The sequence below is a fragment of the Gymnodraco acuticeps genome, unplaced genomic scaffold (genome assembly GCF_902827175.1).
Source record: "Gymnodraco acuticeps unplaced genomic scaffold, fGymAcu1.1, whole genome shotgun sequence".
NCBI classification, from domain to species: Eukaryota; Metazoa; Chordata; class Actinopteri; order Perciformes; family Bathydraconidae; genus Gymnodraco; species Gymnodraco acuticeps.
Window position 1 is genome coordinate 664,600 of NW_022992289.1, and position 21,211 is coordinate 685,810.

Below are 21,211 nucleotides of genomic sequence, written 5' to 3' on the forward strand. Positions count from 1 at the left end.
ATTTGAAGTCAAAATGGTTTAGCTGCTCTTTTCTTATGGTTCAGTGGCTTTTTCAATTGACACGTTTTTACTGCCCGTCTTTCAGTTTGTTCAAGACGGAGACCCACAAGCCGAACCACCACCTGGAGCCGGTGCAGCAGCAGGACTCGTTTCTGGACCGGGACTACTGCCTGCCGCAGAGCGCGGGCTACAACTACCTGGACCCAAACTACTTTCCAGCCAACAGATGACAGGGTCCGCGCCTCTCGCTCCAGAATCTCTCCACATATCCCACAGGCCTCTCTGTGCATGGCTCCATCCTCCAAGTGTAAGAACACCGCTCAACTCGCCGCCCGGCAGGAAGGCAGGCGGGGGGGCAGAGCTGCTGCTGGTGGGGCGGCCATGTTGGATCCTCCTCACAAAGGAGGCCCTGCTCCACCTCAGCCAGGTCATTCAATGGATCTGTGATTTGAAACACTATTTTTAAAAACACAAAAAAAACAAGAAGGCGCACCGACATTCCCGAGCTCTGTGACTCCAGGAGGGCTCCCCCCGACCCCCCCTTCCTCACCCCTCACCCCCCTCCCTGTGCTGCTCCCAAACTGGAGATCAGTCTGATGGAGATGTGTGGTCACAGCGGACTGTGAAGATACACATCGGTGATTTGTATGTGTGTATGTGGTCTCCGTGTTATGCAAGAGTGAAAAATGTCCTAGCTAGGTATCCGTAGATTGAGTATTTATGAGTCGCAGTGAGAGAAGTCGCTGCGAGAGAAGTGACGCAGAGGCGGGTTTGTTTTTGGCCGCAGACTGTAGGAAGTTCTGCCGATACACACCACGCTCTGCACACACACAAACAACACACGCACACACACACCTGTATGTGTTAAACAGACTGGAGCCATCCCCTACCACTGTCACACACAAAGCTGCTCTCTCACCCTTCAAACACACACACACACTCACATTCATCTCGATTTCCTTTCCCTTTGCTCTCTCTCCACTAAAACATGTCTAACAGGAAGCACTACAGCACGGAGAGCAAAAGTTTCTGAGGGCAGGCGGACGAAACGTTTCTGTTTATTTTATTATTTTCCTCCTCCCGCAATGTGTGCCGTTGTTGATCATGTTGAGTGTAAAAGTATATGGTGAAAAGTAGCCAGCGCTAGTTACTGTGTGCCATTTTTAAACATTATGTTTTTTGTTTTTCGGGAGGAAATTCCACCTCTGAACCACAGCTCCTCCCTTCCTGCGTGGCACCATCGTCCTCCATTATCGATCCAGTCATCATGCCTCTAGATCTTCTTTCATTTTTGCAGTCCACTTTTAAAAAGGTCCATTTAAAAGATTGTATTTTTATTAATCTATTTAAAAAAAGAATTGGGGTAGTGGTTGGAGCCTCCACAGTGGAACAACCCACAGTTTTATACGCATAGATTTTGTTGTGCTTGAGTAGACACCATTTGGTATGGTTTTCGTCTCCTTTCCCTCACCCCCCTCTGCCCCGCTTCAATATCTGTGTATAACAGTCTGTTCTTATGTAAAAAAATAATAATGTAAAAAAAAAAATGCTAGAGGAGAACCGTGGAAATAAAAGTATGTGAAAATAGTGTTTCTACACCTGTGGTTCCTGGGTTGTTATTGTCGTCACTCAAGGCTCCAAATTTGGTTCTGTAGTTTTAAAGATGCAATGATTATTCAATGACTCGAATATTACATGTCTGGATCCACCTTCTGAGGATTTGCTGGAGTTTTATGAAATTGTTGTCTAAATGTCTGTTTTGTTGGAACAAACAAGACGTTTGAAGATATCCAGTTTTCACAGCGAAATGATCACCTCTTGTATCTGCCAATAATCACTTTATGTGCTTCTGTATTTTTGCAAATATTTATTATAAAAGACTTAATTTGTATAGAGTGCAAGTAACGTAGATACATCCAGGTGTTGCCAAACATATGTTAACATTTTCCAAAATGTATTTATGTGTGATGTTATCCCTTTACATTTTAAAATAATTGTAGCACATTTGTTGTGATCTTCCCACCAGCAGATGGCGCTATAGGATCAGCTGTGAGCATTCTCTCCACACACACACACCCAAAGTACAAACTCAGAAGTCCTTAATTTAGCAAATGCACTGGCTTTATTGAATGTTAAATCCAGACTCAAACAAGCACCTGCACGATGAGCTCGGAAACATAAAGACATTCTTAAATAATTCTTCTCTGCTCTTTAATTGACGCACAAAAGGCAGTAAATCTTGATTGTAATTTTGCATGCTTGTTACGATACAGAGCATGTTGCTGTGCATGAGAGCATGAGAACACGCTGACATTTCATCTGCAGCGCGGCGGGAACTCTGTGCTCCTTCTGTTAGCGAGCTTTCACATTCAACTGAGACATGCTCTCAGTCACAGCAGGCCATGCTTTTTATTCAGGACAGTTATCGGCTCACTCCGGCAGTCGGCAGCATATATTGAGGTCGATGTAAGAGAGAGAATGCATGTGAAGTAGAACGTGATAAAACCGGGCGCTTCGTCAGTGTGAAAAGCAGAAAGAGGTTTCACTTTGGGGGACATGCAGTTCAGAGAGTGTGTGACTGTGAAGGGATGTCTCCAGATGGGGGGGGTGGGGGGGAGAGAAGGTCTGCACAGGTGGACCTCCTGGACAGCAGAGTTTGGGGGTTGATGGTGAGGATTAGGAAGTTGTAGAAATCAGAAGTTCTCCATCACCTGGCAGATCTGTGCGAAGACGCATTCTGGTGGCCTCTCAGCGTCAATCTGCAGAAGGAGAGAGAATAACTGTCTGAGCATGGTTCTGTGGGAGGGGGCCAACAGGGTCCCAGTGCCCCTTTAACAATGAGCTTGGACCCTCCTGTGGCCCCCCCATCAAACATCAGCAGCAGAGGACAGCTAAAGTCTGCTGCAGAGCTCACAGCAGATGGGTGACCTCAATACCTGCGGTGGCATTTAAGTTCACACACGCACACAAAACTGATGTGGCATTTCAAACGGCCCATTTTTAATGACAGTTAAACCCGCCTGAACGAAATGTACGTGATAATCTGCTGACCCTCGTGACAGTGCAGACGTCAGTGAAAGAAGCTCCACACAGAGAGGGGTAACCACTGAGCTACAGCCGAGCCATCTGCTGCCTCAAATATGTGTTGAAATAATGTGCGTAGTAGAGATGAGTCGTGAAGCCCAGAAGAAAGAGAAAATGTGTGGTGATCCATTTTCCTGTTAACATTTACTTTTTTTATGACGTAAAGAACCGGTAAAAAAACGCTGCTTTGCCAGGATAATCGTATTTACATTACTTAGTGATCTTTGAAACAGGTAATAGAACAAAGTTAAGCATGTACATTTTTAGAATTGGATTGCCGTATTGTTGTAACACTAATTTCGGCCACAAGATGAGGCTGAACTGCAGCCCTTTTGAAAAAGAGTAAAAGCCTTCACATTTTCTTCTAGGGTAATTTTACATTTTCCATGCACTGCTCTAAACACAAGGTACAGTGTATATATTGTATTGTGTGTTGTGTCATGTTTTCCTTGTATTATGGAGCACTTATCTGCTTTAAGGGAAAACATTTTCTCAGTTGAAAAATCATTTGCTGTTTTTTTAACAGTTTCATTAGTCAGAGGTACTTTAGTATGAACAATACATTGTGACGCTGACCAAGAGCAGTTGGCAGGATCTATTTTGACAAGATTGAAGTGCATCTGACTCTGATCTGCAAACATCTACTTTAAAAGAATGTGAAATACAAACTATGGGATGTAATTAGATACATATATGGTCTTTTGTACCCAAGGTGCAATTGCTTTGCATTAAACACACCTCAGGAACTTGTTGGATATATTTTACAGTTTTTTGAAGGAAATATTTTTGGGAGAAAATTAAATTAACTTCCCGGAATATGGGTTTGGAGGGCCTTTAAATGTAATGTGTGAACTGCTGCTGCCCTGAGAGGGAATCAACCCCCCTACCCTGAGTGTCAGCCGCCTCCAGCCACACTGAATACAAACACATCTCTCTCTAAAGGCTGTTACCGTGTGCAGGAGCTTCTTGCTCTCGTAGTGATCTGCCACCGCCTGGCTGTCGCTGCAGGAGCTCTCCACCCTCCGGTGCAGCGCGCCCTCTCTGTCAGCAGCGGGGGGGGGACGGAGGAGGATCTGCTGCGGCTCTGCAGGCGGCTGGACATGGTGTCGGTGCAGCAGCTGAGCAGCAGCACGGCATCGGGCTCCCCCATCTGACCCAGGAGACAGGAAGAGGAAAGTCAGCAACAAGTTTCCAAAGTGATAAAGGTCACCTATTATACTGTTTTTCATCAATATATTATAGGTCTCAGATACTGTATATACAAAACATGTTTCCGAAGTGTTTGACTCGAAATAACAAACAGATCGTGCATTGCAGCATCCCATAATCCCCTCTGTTTCAGCCCTGTTTCCAAAGTGCTGATTCTCTGTCTGTTACTTCAGATGAAAAATAAGGAGCCACTCCCCACGCCCCTCTGAGAGATATTTGGTTAAAAGAACACAATAGGCGCTTTCACACCAAGTACTTTTCCCAGGAATAGTTCCCGGAATTTAGTTCCCCGGAAACATTGGTTGCTGATTGGCTAATGGTTACACAAGCCAAAAAAATCGTTATGACATCATAAAGTGGCCAAAATCTGATCAGCTTATTTTCAGACAGGTTTTTATATAAATGGATCAGGACAAAAAGTGAGCGAATCTTTTTTCCTGAAACTTTCAGAATCTCTTTACACAGAGGCTTGACATGTTGATGTAGAAGAGACATGAACAAGTGGATTTTGCATAATAGGTAACCTTTAACATAATATGAATCAAGATTGAACCACATGTGTGTCAGCTGGTGCTCTGACCTTGGCCTGGTACTCCTCCGCCCTCCTCAGGTCTCTCAGGAAGCCACAGATCACGATGCCTTTTCCCTGCCGGACCGACGCTGACACGGCATCACACAGCAGCTCCAGCAGAGTGTCCTGATACCAACACACACAAACATGCATTAATCAACATGTAAAGAAACCCGCAAACATCAAATTACAACAGAGAACCTTCAGCAAATCTTCCAATTGAGAGGCTGAAACCAGCATATTGATCTTTGTGCCTCGTAAATAACTAAACGTATAATTGGCGTTCACATTTTTATGATTTGCCACACCCATGAATCCTTTCTGGAACACTACTGTCACTCACTCAGGTGTGCAGCGACTTATTTTTCTAAAATATTTTCAACAATATAGTGTCAAACTTGAACTATTTGCATTAGTCCTCAATTCAAACCATGCATGTCTTACACACACACACACACACACACACACACACACACACACACACACACACACACACACACACACACACACACACACACACACACACACACACACACACACACACACACACACACACACACACACACACACACACACACACACACACACACACACACACATAAATGTAGCACAACAGGCAACTTCCTACTACACATGTGATGCACTCCCCTCAGTGGAAGCCAAATCAAGCGCACCCTCTGTAATGAGCCGGCCTATTTAAACAGTGAAGCTCCACCTGTTCTTTGGCTTTGCTGCTAGTTTTCACTTACACACACTTCCTGCTATGTTTGAATCCTTTTATAATCAAGCTAAATCGCTAATAAAAGCATCAAGGTGCTTGAAAAGGAGTTTGTGAATGAAATAGTGTTTGTGTGGCACCTTGTTGTTTGAGAAATGTGTGCTACTGTACCTCAAACTGGACACTATGATTGCTTGAAGCTACATCGACACATCAAGCTAAAGGCTTTCCTCTGCTGTACTTCAACAAGCTCTGGTGAGTGTCTTCTGTGTCTTTGTTTGTTATTTTCTGTGTCATTGTTTGTGTGGATTATTGCTCTCTAAAGCTTGCTGGTGGTTTTCTTGGCGTCTGCTAATTACTGTTTGCTAATGTTGCTCCTGGGTTGCTGCAGTTGCTGAATTCCCTTTTCTTCCTGGTTGTTTGTTGATTAAGATGCATTCATGCTGCTTATTGCTTTGTCAAATAACCTAATAGCTTGCTTTTGATTGTTTCCTTTTGATTCAGACTCTGTCTCTAGTACAGGGATACGTTGCATATTGACATATAAATATTGGGGTTTACAAATTGTTATTATTTCCCTGTAGGCTTTATGTGAAGTGCAATGGTTTTGATAAACAGGATATGAAGACATTTTACATTCAGCCAGACTTTAGAGGAGTAATTATACTCACAACAAATGGGTTTATGTAACAGCACTAAATACTGTGATATTCTTCATTTAATAATCAACAGCTGAGCTCCTGCTCCATTCTTAATGCTGCACTAATGGTGCTTATCAGCGCTGTATAACTTCCCAGAAAAAAGCGTTTTAGATTGATAGATAGATTGATATATGCTCAAGTTGATAATCATTTAGTGCATATCTGTCATGCAGTACTAATATTTCTTCTGTTGTTTTCATGCTTTCTTCATGCTGGATGACTTATTTCCAAGATATTAACACATTTCTGGTTAACACCATTTTCAAGTGATTGTTTTTTTATTATTTTGTGTTGAGAAACTGCTTTGTGGACAACATCATACGTGTGTTAGTGAACTAAGGATTTCTGTAGTGAAGACAGCCCTGGTGTGAGGCTGCGTATCACTGCTGGGATTGGGATTTACTTTCATTACACATCACTAGACAGTATTCTCAGTTTCCATTTCATCAGCTCCACTCGAAATCTAATGCACCCTCCACGTGTTTGTGATCATTTGGCCACCATATAATATCAAACAGGTTTAGACTTGTTACTAGAAACCACTTCTCGATAATGACAAACAAACAAAATGACCGTACACTTGAACGTGCTGAACTGTGTATGCAGCTCTATAATACAATAACTAGTCTATGTGAATAAGTCAGTTTAAATGGCTTTCAAATAGTATGTTTTGAGGCTAGTTTCCTTTATTGGACTGAAATGTATTAGTTCAGACGTAAGGGAAACATGCGAACAGCTCCACAGTCGCTACTGTACTACTCTTGTTGATGTTTTTAAAATGTGTCTGAAAGTGTTTTTCTACATCTTCTAAAATCATATATCCACCATCTTCATCATCTACGACCACATTTTTGACTCATCTTTAAACTTACTATAACGCTCAGAGTCTGGACTATCCGAGTCCCCGAGTCTCTCATGTTTAGCATCGACGTTTGATTGCAATTCTAAAAGGACGGTGCTCATGACTTTTTGAATCATTTCCTGTTATGGTGATTCTGTGCTTCTTGAGAAAAGCTCACAGAAAGGAAGGAAGGAAGGAAGGGAGGAAGGGAGGGAGGGAGGGAGGGAAGGAGATTTATGTTTTGTGATGACTCAACCTTGTCAGAAGCCAGATCTGCTCTCAGCTGATTGGTCAGGAGGGTCTGAGCTGCCAGAAGAAGCATCAAATCATGAGCAGCAGCCACAGGAGAAATCAGCAGGGACATCCATACTTTTAATAGTTTAAACACTTTAAATATTAAAGATGTTTGGCCTCGGCCTCCAGAATACGTATCTGAGAGTGGATTTTTCCACCTCTGAACATCAAGGATACAAAAAAATCGTATTACGTTTTAATCTCTCAAGGCTGGTTTAACAGACATTACCCAATTATGTACAGATTTAAAGAGAGCACACGTGTCCATCTCAGAACCCCAATTGAAGTATTGGTCTTCACATATAGAGCTGTCCATGGCCAAGCCCCAGCCTACATCAATGACCTGATCCACCCTCACATCACAAACCGGGCCCTGAGGTCCTCTGAGCAAGGCCTCCTAAGGGTGCCCCGAACCAGGCTAAAAACCAAGGGTGACCGTGCCGTTGAGGCGGTGGCCCCAAGGCTCTGGAACAAACTACCCCAGATAATAAAAACCTCGGCCTCAATAGAGATTTTTAAGGGTCAGTTAAAGACCCACCTCTTCCGATAGGCCTTTGGGTCGTCGGAGGAGGTGAGTTAGTAGCTGTCTTTTATTGGTGTTTTATCGTATGTTTTATCCTATGTATTACCTGCTGCTGTTTATGCCTTTTATTCTACATTTTATAGTTGTACTTTGAATTGTGTCCTGTGTACTGTACTGTAAAGCACTCTGTACATCCGTGTTGAGAATGGGTGCTATATAAATAAAGTTTTTACTTACTTATGTGGCTAGTCATTTATTGATATTATATCAATATTGTAATATGAGACTAGTTGGTGGTGGTAGATGTACTAAGACGTTTTACTGAAGTGAATAAACTAAGTTATAAGTAGATGTCCTGCATTTAAAATTGTACTTAAGTAAAAAAGTATTAGTAGTAAAAGTACTCGTTATGCAGAATGGCCCATTTAAGCACCATGTGTTTTTTATTCTTTTATTTTAATCATTGATGCATTGTTAATAATAATAATAGCTTCGATTTCTATAGCGCCTTTCAGGGGACCCAAGGTCGCCTTCACAAGTAATAGTGCAAAGACAAACATAACAAAACAAAAGACAGACAAACAGAACAACAGATCGATTTAGGGGCCGAAAGCCTTGGCAAACAGATGGGACTTGAGGGCCCTTTTGAAGGCTTCAAGTGTGGGGATGTTGCGTATCTCCGCAGGGAGAGCGTTCCAGAGGGTGGGGGCTTGCCACACTGAAGGCTCTGGTCCCCGTAGGTTCGCAGTTTGGTGCGGGGGGGGTGGTAAGCAGGCCAGAGTCTGAGGACCGCAGGTTCCGGGGTGGGGCATGTGGGTGAAGGATGTCCGATAGGTACTGGGGGGCAAGGGCATGGAGGGATTTGTAGGTAAGGAGGAGGATTTTGTAGGATATGCGGGACTTGACCGGCAACCAGTGTAGGTGGTATGAGGGTGGGAGTGATGTGCTGCCACGGTTTTGTGTGCGTGAGTACCCTAGCAGCACAGTTTTGGACATACTGGAGCCTGTCCAGGGTTTTGTTGGGAACCCCGAACAGGACACCATTGCAGTAGTCCAAGCGGTGGGGAGGTGGTGACAAATGCATGGACTAGGGTTTCGGCAACCGACTCCGAGAGTGACGGTCGGAAGTCTGGCAATGTTCCTCAGGTGATAAAAGGCCGATTTGGTCACAGATTTGACGTGGGAATGGAAGGAAAGGGTGGTGGAGTCGAGGATGGACACCCAGGTTGCCGGGCTTCAGGAGATGGGGAGATGGAGCAGCCCGTCAACCTCAAGGACGAAGTCACCACCTTCTTGGAGCAGGGCCTTGGGTTGCCACAACCATGAGCTCTGTTTTCATGCTGTTTAGTTTCAGATAGTTGCATGACATCCATGCTTTGATGTCATGCAGGCAGTTGATGAGAGACTGAGGGGGGAGCTGGGAGGATGGAGTGGTGCTGAGATACAATTGGGTATCATCAGCGTAGCAGTGGAAGTTGAGTCCATGATGTCGGATGATCTGGCCGAGGGGGAGCATGTAAATGGTGAACAGGAGTGGGCCAAGCACAGAGCCCTGGGGTACACCGTGGTGGACTGGGGCCGGGGCTGAGTTTGAGCCACTGATGGAGACAAACTGTTTCCTGTTGTGGGAGGTAGGATGTCAACCAGGACAGCGCTGTGCCAGTGACAGCTAGGAGGTCTGAGAGGCGGGGTGAGGAGGATGTTGTGAGAGATGGTGTCAAATGCTGCCAGAGAGGTCCAGGAGGATGAGGATGCTGAGGCAGCCAGAGTCAGTAGCAATGAGGAGATCGTTGGTGATCTTGATGAGGGCGGTCTCAGTGCTGTGTTGCTGTCTGAAGCCGGATTGGAAGGGCTCATACAGCTCATGGTTGGACATGTACAGATGGAGTTGGCCGGCGACCACTCTTTCCAGAGAGTGTTGTGTTTATCATTTCAATGATGCACTTGGTAAAGGTCCGGTTTATTCATGCTTGGTAGCTTAACCTATATTAATCTATGATTATTATTATTATTCTGTAATAAAGATCTAAATCTGCAAAGTGACTTGTAACTAAAGTTGAAAAATAAATGAAGTGGACTAGAGTATTATCTCACTGTTGGAGCAGCTCTGTTACCCTTTACCCTCTCATTGTGTCATTATGTTACAGCTGATTATCAAAATTCTCATTGTGTAAATGTATTTTGAAAGCCCCAAAGGTCAAGCCTACAATGTTGTTGGGTTAAGTACCGATAACGAGGTATTTGGTCCAGAAATATCGTGATATTTGTTTTCCTCCTTACATGTGGCCGACAGGAAGCTGGCGGAGGGATAACAGTCAACGGAGAACATTACATTTTGTGTTGCTAGGCAACAGTACAGTAATATTTCTCCAGGTCTCTCTTTGTAGTTCGTAGCAGTTTTAACACTCACACGACAGCATTTCATTGAACTTAAAACCAATAACTCTGATGTGGTTTTTGTAGTGTTCGGCTCTAAACCTGCACTTCAGTTAATCCCGCTTATCCTTCATAACTAATTCACTCGCACATCATACACATAAGTGACGATGTTAGTGAACACATGGGACATGACCTTAATGTTCTGTAAGAAGCTTTAGACAGCTGAGCCTCGCCTGAGCGCCGCGGGTTTCTGCTCTCAGATCACAGAAAGTCAAAGTAAATCTGAGGTGTCTATTAAATTGCAATTGCAAATCCGTTCCACACAAACTACCCTTTACATCTTTATATAATAGGAAGCCTGATTGTCTTGGATTTCAGGTTTTCTATTGTTGTAGCTCTTCATTGCATCTTCCCAAAACCTCCTGCCCAAAATGTCAAAATGAAAGGATCAGAAAAGATAAAATAATGTCACAATAGTTTTATAGCAATGGAGATATGGCATTTATGGCTTTACGGCAGAGGAAGATATATCAGATCAGACCAACTTATTGCTGAATTTGGTGTAATTTGTAATAGTTTTAGTTGAAAATAAGACATATGACATATTTCTATCCTTACTCTTGACATGATTATCCATTAGAGTGCGTGCAAGGATTCATACTCTGTCCTTTGCTCATCATTTATGTCAACAGTTCTATTTATCAGGCTGGCTTTGAAGGTTATGGAGCAGAAAATACTTTCCTAAAAAGATAAATCCTTCCTGACAGATTAAAGGCTAAAACTCATTTTCTCTGTGCTTCAACAAACTGTTGAGTGGCGTGAGTAACTACATTTATTTTCAAATGTGTTACATGAGGAGACGGATCAATACTTTGTGACGCATTCAGACCAACTGTCCTCAACGTGTGCCATTCACAAAGCAGCTCGTTCAACACACACACATGCACGTGTGGTGTGTGGTGTGTGTGTGTGTGTGTGTGTGTGTGTGTGTGGTGTGTGTGTGTGTGTGGTGTGTGTGTGTGGGTGTGTGTGTGTGTGTGTGTGTGTGTGTGGTGTGTGTGTGTGTGTGTGTGTGTGTGTGTGTGTGTGTGTTGTGTGGTGTGTGTGTGTGTGTGTGTGTGTGTGTGTGTGTGTGTGTGTGTGTGTGTGTGTGTGTGTGTGTGTGTGTGTGTGTGTGTGGTGTGTGTGTGTGTGTGACAGGCACCAATGTGCAGTGATGTGAAATGTCAGACTCTGTGCAGTTGAATTTAGAAAGCTCCCTGACAGCCAGCAGTACAGTGCGATGCTGAGGATTAGTAATCACCAGCAGCATCACTGCTCCAAATCTCTGCAGACCTGATGAGACGTGGATGCTGAGATGAGGCCAGGAAGCTAAATGTTCCTCACCTCTATACCTGCCGTGAGATTTCAAAAGACATTAACGTTTCACTATGAGGTAGATGGTAAATCATTTGCCTGCTCCTTTTGTGATTTACACAAGGAAACAAAACAGAAAGGTATTCTGACGCCAGAGGAGAGTCTTGAGTGGTTATCCTCTTTGGACCGTTAATGTCAGCAGAAAATGTCTCTTACCAATTTTAAGGTGTTGAATTTTTTTCACCATGGATTCGTTCTGTTTGTTTTTATTTGTATCAATGTGTGCTTGCCTCTGTATTTAATATGTTAGTCTACTCTTTATTTTGACTTTATCTGCTTTACCTTTGCGTAACACAAAATTCCCCGCTGTGGGAAATGTAAAGGATTTCTGATTCTGATGACTGCGTTACAGAGTGGACTCCACCTCACTATAGCAAGGTGCTGAATCCCATTGTGTTCAAGAGGACCTATATACTGATTTTCAGGTTCAGATAGGTATGTAGTGCCTCTACTGGGACATGTCTCCATGCGTTAATGTTCAAAAAGCGCTTTATTTGTCTCATACTGCCTGTGCTGCAGCACCTCTTTTCACCCTCTGTCTGAAACCAGAGCCCAGTCCGCTCTGATTGGTTAGCTGGCCGGCTCTGTTGTGATTGGTCAACCAATAAGAGATGTCCTGCCCCTTATCCTATCACGTACAATGTGTTGGAGCGCTAGCCAATAAAAGCACGACTGTTACATAGTGATGTAACTATAGGGAACTTTGGTGTTTTAGCCTTGACACAGACCAAGAGCCGCTTTCACATCAAGTACTTTGCCGTACTTAGTGCCCAGCACTTAGTACCCCCATGGAACTAAGTACAGATCGCGTTCACACCGGAATAAGTTCCCTGAGGGAAGATTACGCAAATGAAGCCGCTGACGTCACTTCTTCTTCTGCTTTGGGTTTACTGGCAGGCCACAAACAACTTCACGGCGTATACTGCCACCCGAAGTCCCCGGCCGGAAGTCCCCGGAGTTGGGGTAAATCGAGTAAATCGCCAGAACGCCAACACCTCCTCATCTCCACCGCTCCCATGTTTTATTTTGTGTTGCCATAAGTTATTCTCTCTCCGTTGGTGTGCTGGCTAATGCTAATGCTAATAATGCTAATGCCAGCAAATACAAGGACGGCTTCACAAAAGTTTTCAGAGTTTTACGGGGCGGGGTTTGCAATTCGCCCAGCCGATAGAAATTGGTACTTTTTTCTCCCCAGGATAGTACCACCTCTCTAGCAGGCACTACAAATGGGGCGTAAAAGTTCTCGGAACTAAGTTCTCTTTTTGGTGTGAACGCAAAATTCCAGGCACTATCGGAACTAAACGGGAAAAGTACGGGTAAAAGTACTCCGGTGTGAACGCGCCTATTGACATGCACACAAACGTATATAACACCATACAGGAAAGGGAAAAGCACAAAAAGCATAATAAGGCCCCTTTCATTTATAAATGTATTGGATTGCTGTGGCTGCCTATACATGTTCTTCCTTCACTCAAAATGTGTTTTTGCTTATTGATGCTCCACTTTGCTTGACCTTCTCTGTGCAGAATGATGTATGTGTAGAGATTAAATCTGAAGGCTTTTTTCACATTTCTGTACTGAATGGGGAATGTTTTTATACACGAGCAATTAATGAAATATTGATCCCACGGTATATAAAGTAGTAAACATGTGCTCCACCTCAGGCTATAACTCTCTGAAAGGGAATACAAAGTACATTATGCTTTTTCTTTGCAATTTAATCTGTAATATTATAGATAATTGTCAGTTTCCACCATTTTATGAGCTTGTCAGAGTGAATTTAAATGAGCCTATTTCCCATACACTTCTGACAAATTGTCCAGTGTCTGCCGCCCTGATGAAAATGTTTACGTCTTCTCGGAAAATGTTTTCCTCAGAGAGTTTTCAGATAATTCATCTGGTTCGCAGTCTGTGTTTCCATCTCCAATATATGCCAGCTCTGCCTGGAACATTGTGTTAAACATCTTCAATCTCTGCTAAAGCCACTCTGAGCATTCTTGGCTGTACCATCCCTCTTCTATTCATTTCATAAGCCCTTAGCAGAAAGAAGACATGTTTGTGGTATATCAGCGCTCAGCCTGAGAGCTGTGGTATCACATTTTCTGTGGTGGGAGAAAGAAGGATTTGTCTTTCTGTGTTGCTGCCCGTCTTTTCTGAAATACAATCTATAAGATCTTGTTTTTTTAAAGGTATCATTTATTGAGCACATTGTTCGTTGCTCCCAGAGATCACCTGTCAGGTTTCTGTGACATCTTTTTAATTACATTTTCATGTTCAGACACGCAATTCATGTCATTACTTAATATCTAGTTCTTGTATTCACTCCAGACAAACTACTTTTTCTGAGTTTGTTCTAAGTTAATTATACTATGATCCCTTAAAGACTGCTTTTAAACAATATAAGGTGTAATTATCAAGCAATTTTCTTAATAAAACTGGACTTTTATTCTTAAATTAAATACGATTTTTTTTATTTTTCCTTTATGGTATTCAACTTTTGCAGTATTTTCTTTTTTCTTTTCCCTTTTCTTACTATGTTCATTTTTATGCACCAAAATTCCTAGGCAAATTCTACAAAATGTCAAAACCTACATTTATATTCTAAATAATACTGACAACGCAGGCTGCTGCTTAAATCAATGTACGTTTTAAATACGAGTCAAACCTGGAATAACAAAACAACTGTTGCACTGTGTTTTGCAATGACATAGTTGCACACATTTTGTATCCATAATAAGAGGCAGCCGTCTCTCATGGGTATTGAAGTATTTGTAGCTTTTTGGCAAAGTTTTCTCAGAAACAAAGTTTTTAAAAGTAGTGGCCATAACATAAACATATGCCCTGTGTTTATACCATGGTTTATACGCTAAGTGAACAGCAGCACACTGACCTCTGGCAGCGTCCCCCCTCTCTCCAGGACGTCCCGCAGCTGACGCCCTCTGTCGCCGTGAGACTGCAGCTCGTTACACAGCAGGTCGCCGAGGGCAACGTGACGCAGGCCGAACCGCTCCTCCATCCGCTCACACTGTAGAGATTTACCTGAGCCTGGACCACCTGAGAGAGGACACACCACACACACACACACACACACACACACACACACACACACACACACACACACACACCACACACACACACACACACACACACACACACACACACACACACACACACACACACACACACACACACACACAGGGGTCAGTCGGTCCACTAAGACGAGAAATCACTGAAGCACAACACGAAGTGAGATGAGGAGGAAATTGAGAGGTAAAAAAGGAGCAAGATAATGGAAGTCCATAGGAAATAGAGTGTGTGTTCTTGTGTTTTTGTGTTTTGAGACAGAGAGAGTTCTGTCTGCATGTGAGTATTTTTGGGGAGACTGAGAGGGAGAGCAGGACTTAAGTGTGAGGATATAAGAGAGGAAAATAATTGTGTGTGTGTGCGCGCACAGTGAATGTGCACATCACAGGTCGGATTCATCGCCAGGGGCTGAGTCAGGTTATCACAGATCATTATCATCATCTCCTCTTACTAAATCTGTACACACACACACACAACACACACACACACACACACACACAACACACACACACACACACACACACACACACACACCACACACACACACACACACACACACACCACCACACACACACACACACAACACACACACACACACACCAACACCCCTACCTGCTGCACCAGGAAGAGGGAATCTAAAATTGAGCGTTGCTAGCCCCTAACAATTATAGCACCTCTCCCTTCTCTATAGCCTGGTTTCCATTTAAATGTATTGCAAAACTAATAAAAAAGTTGTCATTTCAGAAAACCTCATTCTACTGATAAGCTGTTTTCCATAATATAAATTATTCCAGCTTGCTCCACTGCTATTCTGTTATGGCTTGTAGTGTTTTTTTTTTATCACTTAATAACTATATTACTGGCCCATGGGAGCCGAGTGAAGCCTCAGCAGACAGAGGTGATCGATCATACACCAGCCTCGGGCACAGTAATAAAACTCAGGATGTTCTCCACATTTATTAGTATTCCCCTCGAGACACAGTGTCGCTGCCCTCTGCCCCAAAACAAACATCCTCATCCCAGTTTCCTCAGAGAGCAGGGGACTGATAAGAGTGGTGCACCGGGGGACGACCTGGAGTCAGGAAGGCAGATATTGATTCATTTATTGTACATTCAGCACATATTCACTGATTGAATATATTCCACCAGCCTCCAAAAGGCAGCACAGCCTCCTCACGCCTACTCACAAAAAGTTTTACTCCGCTGTTTGACACCTCTGCCAGGAATTGAAATAATGACCCAACAGGGCAAAAGTCCACAGAAGCTTGTATATTAAACTCTCCTATTTAGTCGGGTAAAACTTAAACCTGCTGTATGAACTGGCTCTGTGAGTAAAGATAGTTTTCTCTTCATTTGAAATGTTGCGTAACTGGCCCTGAAAGTACAATAAGGGTGTTTATAATGCCTCTTTTTTCTGTACAGGGCAAAAACTGCTGCCTGCTTTCAATTAAAATAATGCTCAGATTCCTCCGTTAATGTTAAACAACTTCAATAATTTATTTACCATACACAGAAGATATTTTTCATGCTTAATGCTCAGGAAAGAGGCCGAGTGACAGCTTCACTTAACCTGTAATAAGGGACTTATTTTGGACCTCTAAGAGGGCAGTGGAGACGATATGTAAAAATAACACTGACATATTTTAAGTACATCTGAGGAAATTGTTAGTAGTAAGAGTTTGACCCAATAGGACTCTGATTGGACAAATAGGACTCATTGTTTACTTCTGCTTTACTCCTAGTTATATTTGGTGTACCTCAAGGCTCAGTCCTAGGTATCCTTTCCTTCAATATGTTACCATTTGGTTGAAGTTATTAACATTTTATGAATTATTTGTTCGAGTGTCATTGCTATATACTGATGATACAGTTATATGCACAAATTCCGCCGCGGTTAGTCCATCCAATGTCTTGTTTTTAAGTCAAACATTAAAACATTAAATTACAATGTCTCTATGGCATTGTGAAGGGTTGTTAGAGTAAAACAAATGGTCTTGGTGTCATAATTCACCGTCCTCTGTCGCTTGAATCCTACATTTATTCAGACAATTTGGTGAACATTGGCAGACATTTGCACACATTCTAGTGTCTCTCTACTGACCCTCAGTTAGGTGGTTTAGATTTGGAAAAACACCTGCCATGTGTGAACAGCCCCATCACAGCATTTTCCTTTAAGAGCCAAAAGTGAGAGTGGATTAAATGAGATGGAGACAGAGATTACATGTGGCAAAGAGGGCAGAGGAACATATCTAGGAAATATTTCCTGCTACATTATTATTTCCCCTCAAAGCGTCAGCAGGTAATACTTTAATGCAAAACACAAATCACTCCAAATGACAAACGGGCCGCTGAGGACACAAGCTGCTCGCCTCCAGTAATTCAGATGCTTCAGTTACATATTTAAAGTACAAAATGCTCTTTGCTGGATTCAGAAAAGAGGATTGAATCTGCGTTGAAGAGATTTTCACATTTAACCACCACCATACCTCTAAGGGAAGACCGAGGACTTTGCAGGGTGCTCTTTACTTTCCAAAGACAGTATTTTTGTGTAATATAAATGCAGACTGTAAAAGATGGACTCAGGTTTGTTCACTGCCACTTGTCAGTAGTTTGTGACATTTCTTAATGCCTTATTGTGCTTTTAGTCATTCAAAAGATTAATAAAGAGAAGATGGCTGAATTGCTGTTTTGTTAAAGCAACAATTAAAAACGTCATTGCCTCTTAACAGGATAAGGTCTGCCATTTTCTTTTCTTATTATAACATTTAAATGAACCTAATGGTGTAGACTTTTCCAAAGTCTGATATTATTCCCCGGGGCTTCCTTAATCGCAATGAAAACACAACATTGAACTGCTGAAACAATTTCACAACATTCATCTGCTTCTTAGTAATTATGTATCTAATCTTTTTCCACTATTCCACTTTTTTTTCTCACTTTTTTAAAAACTATTTTTCTTTTTGTTTTACTTTTAATATACACTGAACAAAAAATATAAACGCAACACTTTTGTTTTTGCTTCCATTTTTCATGAGATGAACTCAAAGATCTAAAACATTTTCTATATACACAAAATAACCATTTCTCTCAAATATTGTTCACAAATCTGAAAAGATCTGTGATAGTGAGCACTTCTCCTTTGCCGAGATAATCCATCCCACCTCACAGGTGTGGCATATCAAGATGCTGATTAGACAGCATGATTATTGCACAGGTGTGCCTTAGGCTGGCCACAATAAAAGGCCACTCTGAAACGTGCAGTTTTGCTTTATTGGGGGGGTCCGAAAACCAGTCAGTATCTGGTGTGAGGGGTAGGGTTAGGGTTAGGGTAATGTTGTGAATCGAGTGGCCTGTGTTCGTCGTCCATAACATACGCCTGCCCATACCATAACCCCACCACCACCATGGGCCATTCGATTCACAACATTACCCTAACCCTCACACCAGATACTGATTGGTTTTCGGACCCCCCTAATAAAGCAAAACTGCACGTTTCAGAGTGGCCTTTTATTGTGGCCAGCCTAAGGCACACCTGTGCAATAATCATGCTGTCTAATCAGCATCTTCATATGCCACACCTGTGAGGTGGGATGGATTATCTCGGCAAAGGAGAAGTGCTCACTATCACAGATTTTTTTCAGATTTGTGAACAATATTTGAGAGAAATGGTTATTTTGTGTATATAGAAAATGTTTTAGATCTTTGAGTTCATCTCATGAAAAATTGGAGCAAAAACAAAAGTGTTGCGTTTATATTTTTGTTCAGTGTAGTATATTTTAATATTGTCTGCTTATCTGTATTATTGTGTTGCATTGTTGGAGAAGCCTGTGACCTAAGATTTTCAACAACATAATTACTCTGTAGCTATGTTAGTTTGACAATAAAGAACCTTGAACCTTGAACCATTGTTTATTTTTTAGCTAATCCCACCGCGTCCTGCTGCTCTAAATACTCACTGGAGATCAAAATGTGTGTTAATCCTCAACTGAAACAACTTGGAGTATTTTCTCCTGTTTGAGTTATAGGTAATGAAAACTGCAGTTCCCAGCTGTGTAAGAAAATAAGATGAAACTACTTTTGAGATGTTTTATTACCTCAGTGGGCACGGCGAGACTGATTTCTTACATTCTTACAAGGGATTTTCCTTTATCACTAACGTTGTGGTGGTTGCTGCTTGTTAATGACTACGGAGGGTTTCATCAACGGCCACCAAAGGTTTTTCCACCATTTAAATGTCTGATCCTCAGTGTGACTCTCATTACACGAGTACACATTGTAGTTTCTGCAGAGAGGGAGGAAATAGAAACGAAGAAGCTGGAAGAGAGAGAGCGCAGAGGGACATGAATGAGAGGAGATGAAAAAAGGCTGAAAGCTCAGGCGCCAGTGAAACCTCACATTAGCATTTTCTCTCCGGCTTCATCTCCAACTTTCTTTTTGAAGCATCGCTGCAGAACAACGCTTCAACTTTTACCCCAGTTTGTATAATCGGGGAGGTTTTGAATGGATACACCCACATCAAGTTAAACCACATAAAACTCTTCTCTGCCAACTTTTGATTAAAGCAGCTTTGAGAACACAGATGCTTACATATTATACTGACCTTCATTCATTTTAAAGGTGCCCTATTATGCTTTTTGGGGTTCTCCCTTTCCTGTAGTGTGTTCTATAGGTCTGCAAAGAAAAAAATCCCTGTGTTCCCTCCGGAGGGAATTTATCTCCCACATACTCACCCCCCTGCCTGAATTGCCTCCATTGGACCCCTTTGTTTACTTCCATAACATAGTGACATCACGTTGTAACACTTATAAACATGGCACTACATACAACTATGAACCTGAAATTAGCATTATATGACCTCTTTAAGAAAAAAGTTACCCACTACCAGCAGGCAACTACATCTTAATATAGGGACTTTCTCATGAGTTGATTATGTTTTTTAAGTATTTTAGTATTTTCCTTATCCTCCAAGTTAAGAATTTTAAGGTCACCAGTGTGATCCACGCTCTTATATAATGCCACTCCTCTCTTTTCCCCTCTGATATTGTACTTAAATCCTTAAAGACACCCTGATATTCACTCTCCTTTCAGAGGGCAGGTAGCTGAGCATCAAGAAACTCTTCTTCTTAACCAGATAAAAACAGTATGACCAATAACAGCCTAAAGCTGCAGCATCAGCAAGTTTGGAAAAGAGCGACAGCAGGAGATGACGAGGGGACATTAAGTCCTCATTAATAAGTGAGGAGTCCTCATGCTGAGTCAGGGAGTCTTCAGACTGTTTTAGAAGTCAGCATCAAGTCTGAGAAAGCTGGAGAGACAACCTGTCCGGTGCAGGTGACACAAAACTGATCCTCCACCAGCCAGTGAGTCATCTGTTGTTGTTTTTACTCGCACTATATAATTTAGTCAATGCGGTGGCTCCTGGTTGCAAAGCACTTTGTTACTTGGCTTTTAAAGTGTACTTAAAAATACTATAAATAAAACACTGTTATGTTACGATGAAGAGGCTTTTTTGGGATCTCATGCTGTTTTTTATTAGGCTCACTGCTTACGCTTTTAACGAAAGGGATGGTCCACCTTAATTAGAATAAATGGGTTATCTTTGATCTCTTGAATCTTGCAATTCATTTGTGTATACAGTCTTAAAGGATTTGTTAGCCTGGTTGACTATGGTACTGCTTTGAAGTTAGGGACACTCGATTTCTACAGCTACTCTGATCAATATTTTATTCTAAAGGGGCCCTCTATGCTTGTTGGGTTGTTCCCTCTCCTGTAGTGTTATATCGTTTTTTGTGACAGTGTGTTGCTCTTGAATAGACACTAAACACGAACCCCTCACAGTGCTACCTGTCAGCAAACTGTTTCACATTGCTCCCAGCGCCCTGCAGACAGATCTGTGGGTGGTGAAAAGTTTCAGAGATCTGAGTAAAAGGCTGATGATTTGAGCTCACGGCTACAACACCATCAGGCGACTTTGTCTTAATTTAAAGTGGACCTATCATGCTATATTTGAAACATATTGTAGGGCCATACCTATACAAAACTGTGAAGTTTTTTTTTTCAAAATACCAAACAGATCACCCATTGTAGCCATGCCTCATACTGCTCAAACCCCTCTTTTGAAGCCCTGTTAGAGAAACGCGGATCTTGGGTCCTTAGCTTGAAAAAAAGAAGAGGAGGCGGAGCTAATGCCTGATCAGAATTCTACCGGAGATAAAGTTAAATTCGGTTGTGATAAAACGCCATCCTGTTTAAACCACGTCAAGGATTATTTCTGAAACAGTATGGAGCTCAAATTCTGTTTCTCTTCGGGTTTATCACAAGGTGAGTTCTTTTTTTATTTCCTGCTTTTTAAACACATGTGCTCTCCAGTAGGTTAGCTCTGAGTGTTAGC

The 21,211-nt window shown here is 42.3% G+C and overlaps 2 protein-coding genes across 2 annotated transcripts in view; one reads left to right on the forward strand and one right to left on the reverse strand.

Annotated features, from left to right (window-relative positions):
• The window catches only part of zzz3 (zinc finger, ZZ-type containing 3), a 28,170-nt gene extending 26,572 nt beyond the window's left edge, over window positions 1–1,598 (forward strand). Inside the window, 1 exon segment of the mRNA XM_034207721.1 lies at window positions 86–1,598. Coding sequence (XP_034063612.1) covers window positions 86–230 — 145 coding nt within the window. The 3' untranslated portion in view covers window positions 231–1,598.
• Window positions 1,599–2,102: 504 nt separating this feature from the next.
• ak5 (adenylate kinase 5) overlaps window positions 2,103–21,211 on the reverse strand; it is a 71,546-nt gene continuing 52,437 nt past the window's right edge. Inside the window, 5 exon segments of the mRNA XM_034207727.1 lie at window positions 2,103–2,759; window positions 4,035–4,144; window positions 4,147–4,234; window positions 4,874–4,990; window positions 14,627–14,790. Coding sequence (XP_034063618.1) covers window positions 2,694–2,759; window positions 4,035–4,144; window positions 4,147–4,234; window positions 4,874–4,990; window positions 14,627–14,790 — 545 coding nt within the window. The 3' untranslated portion in view covers window positions 2,103–2,693.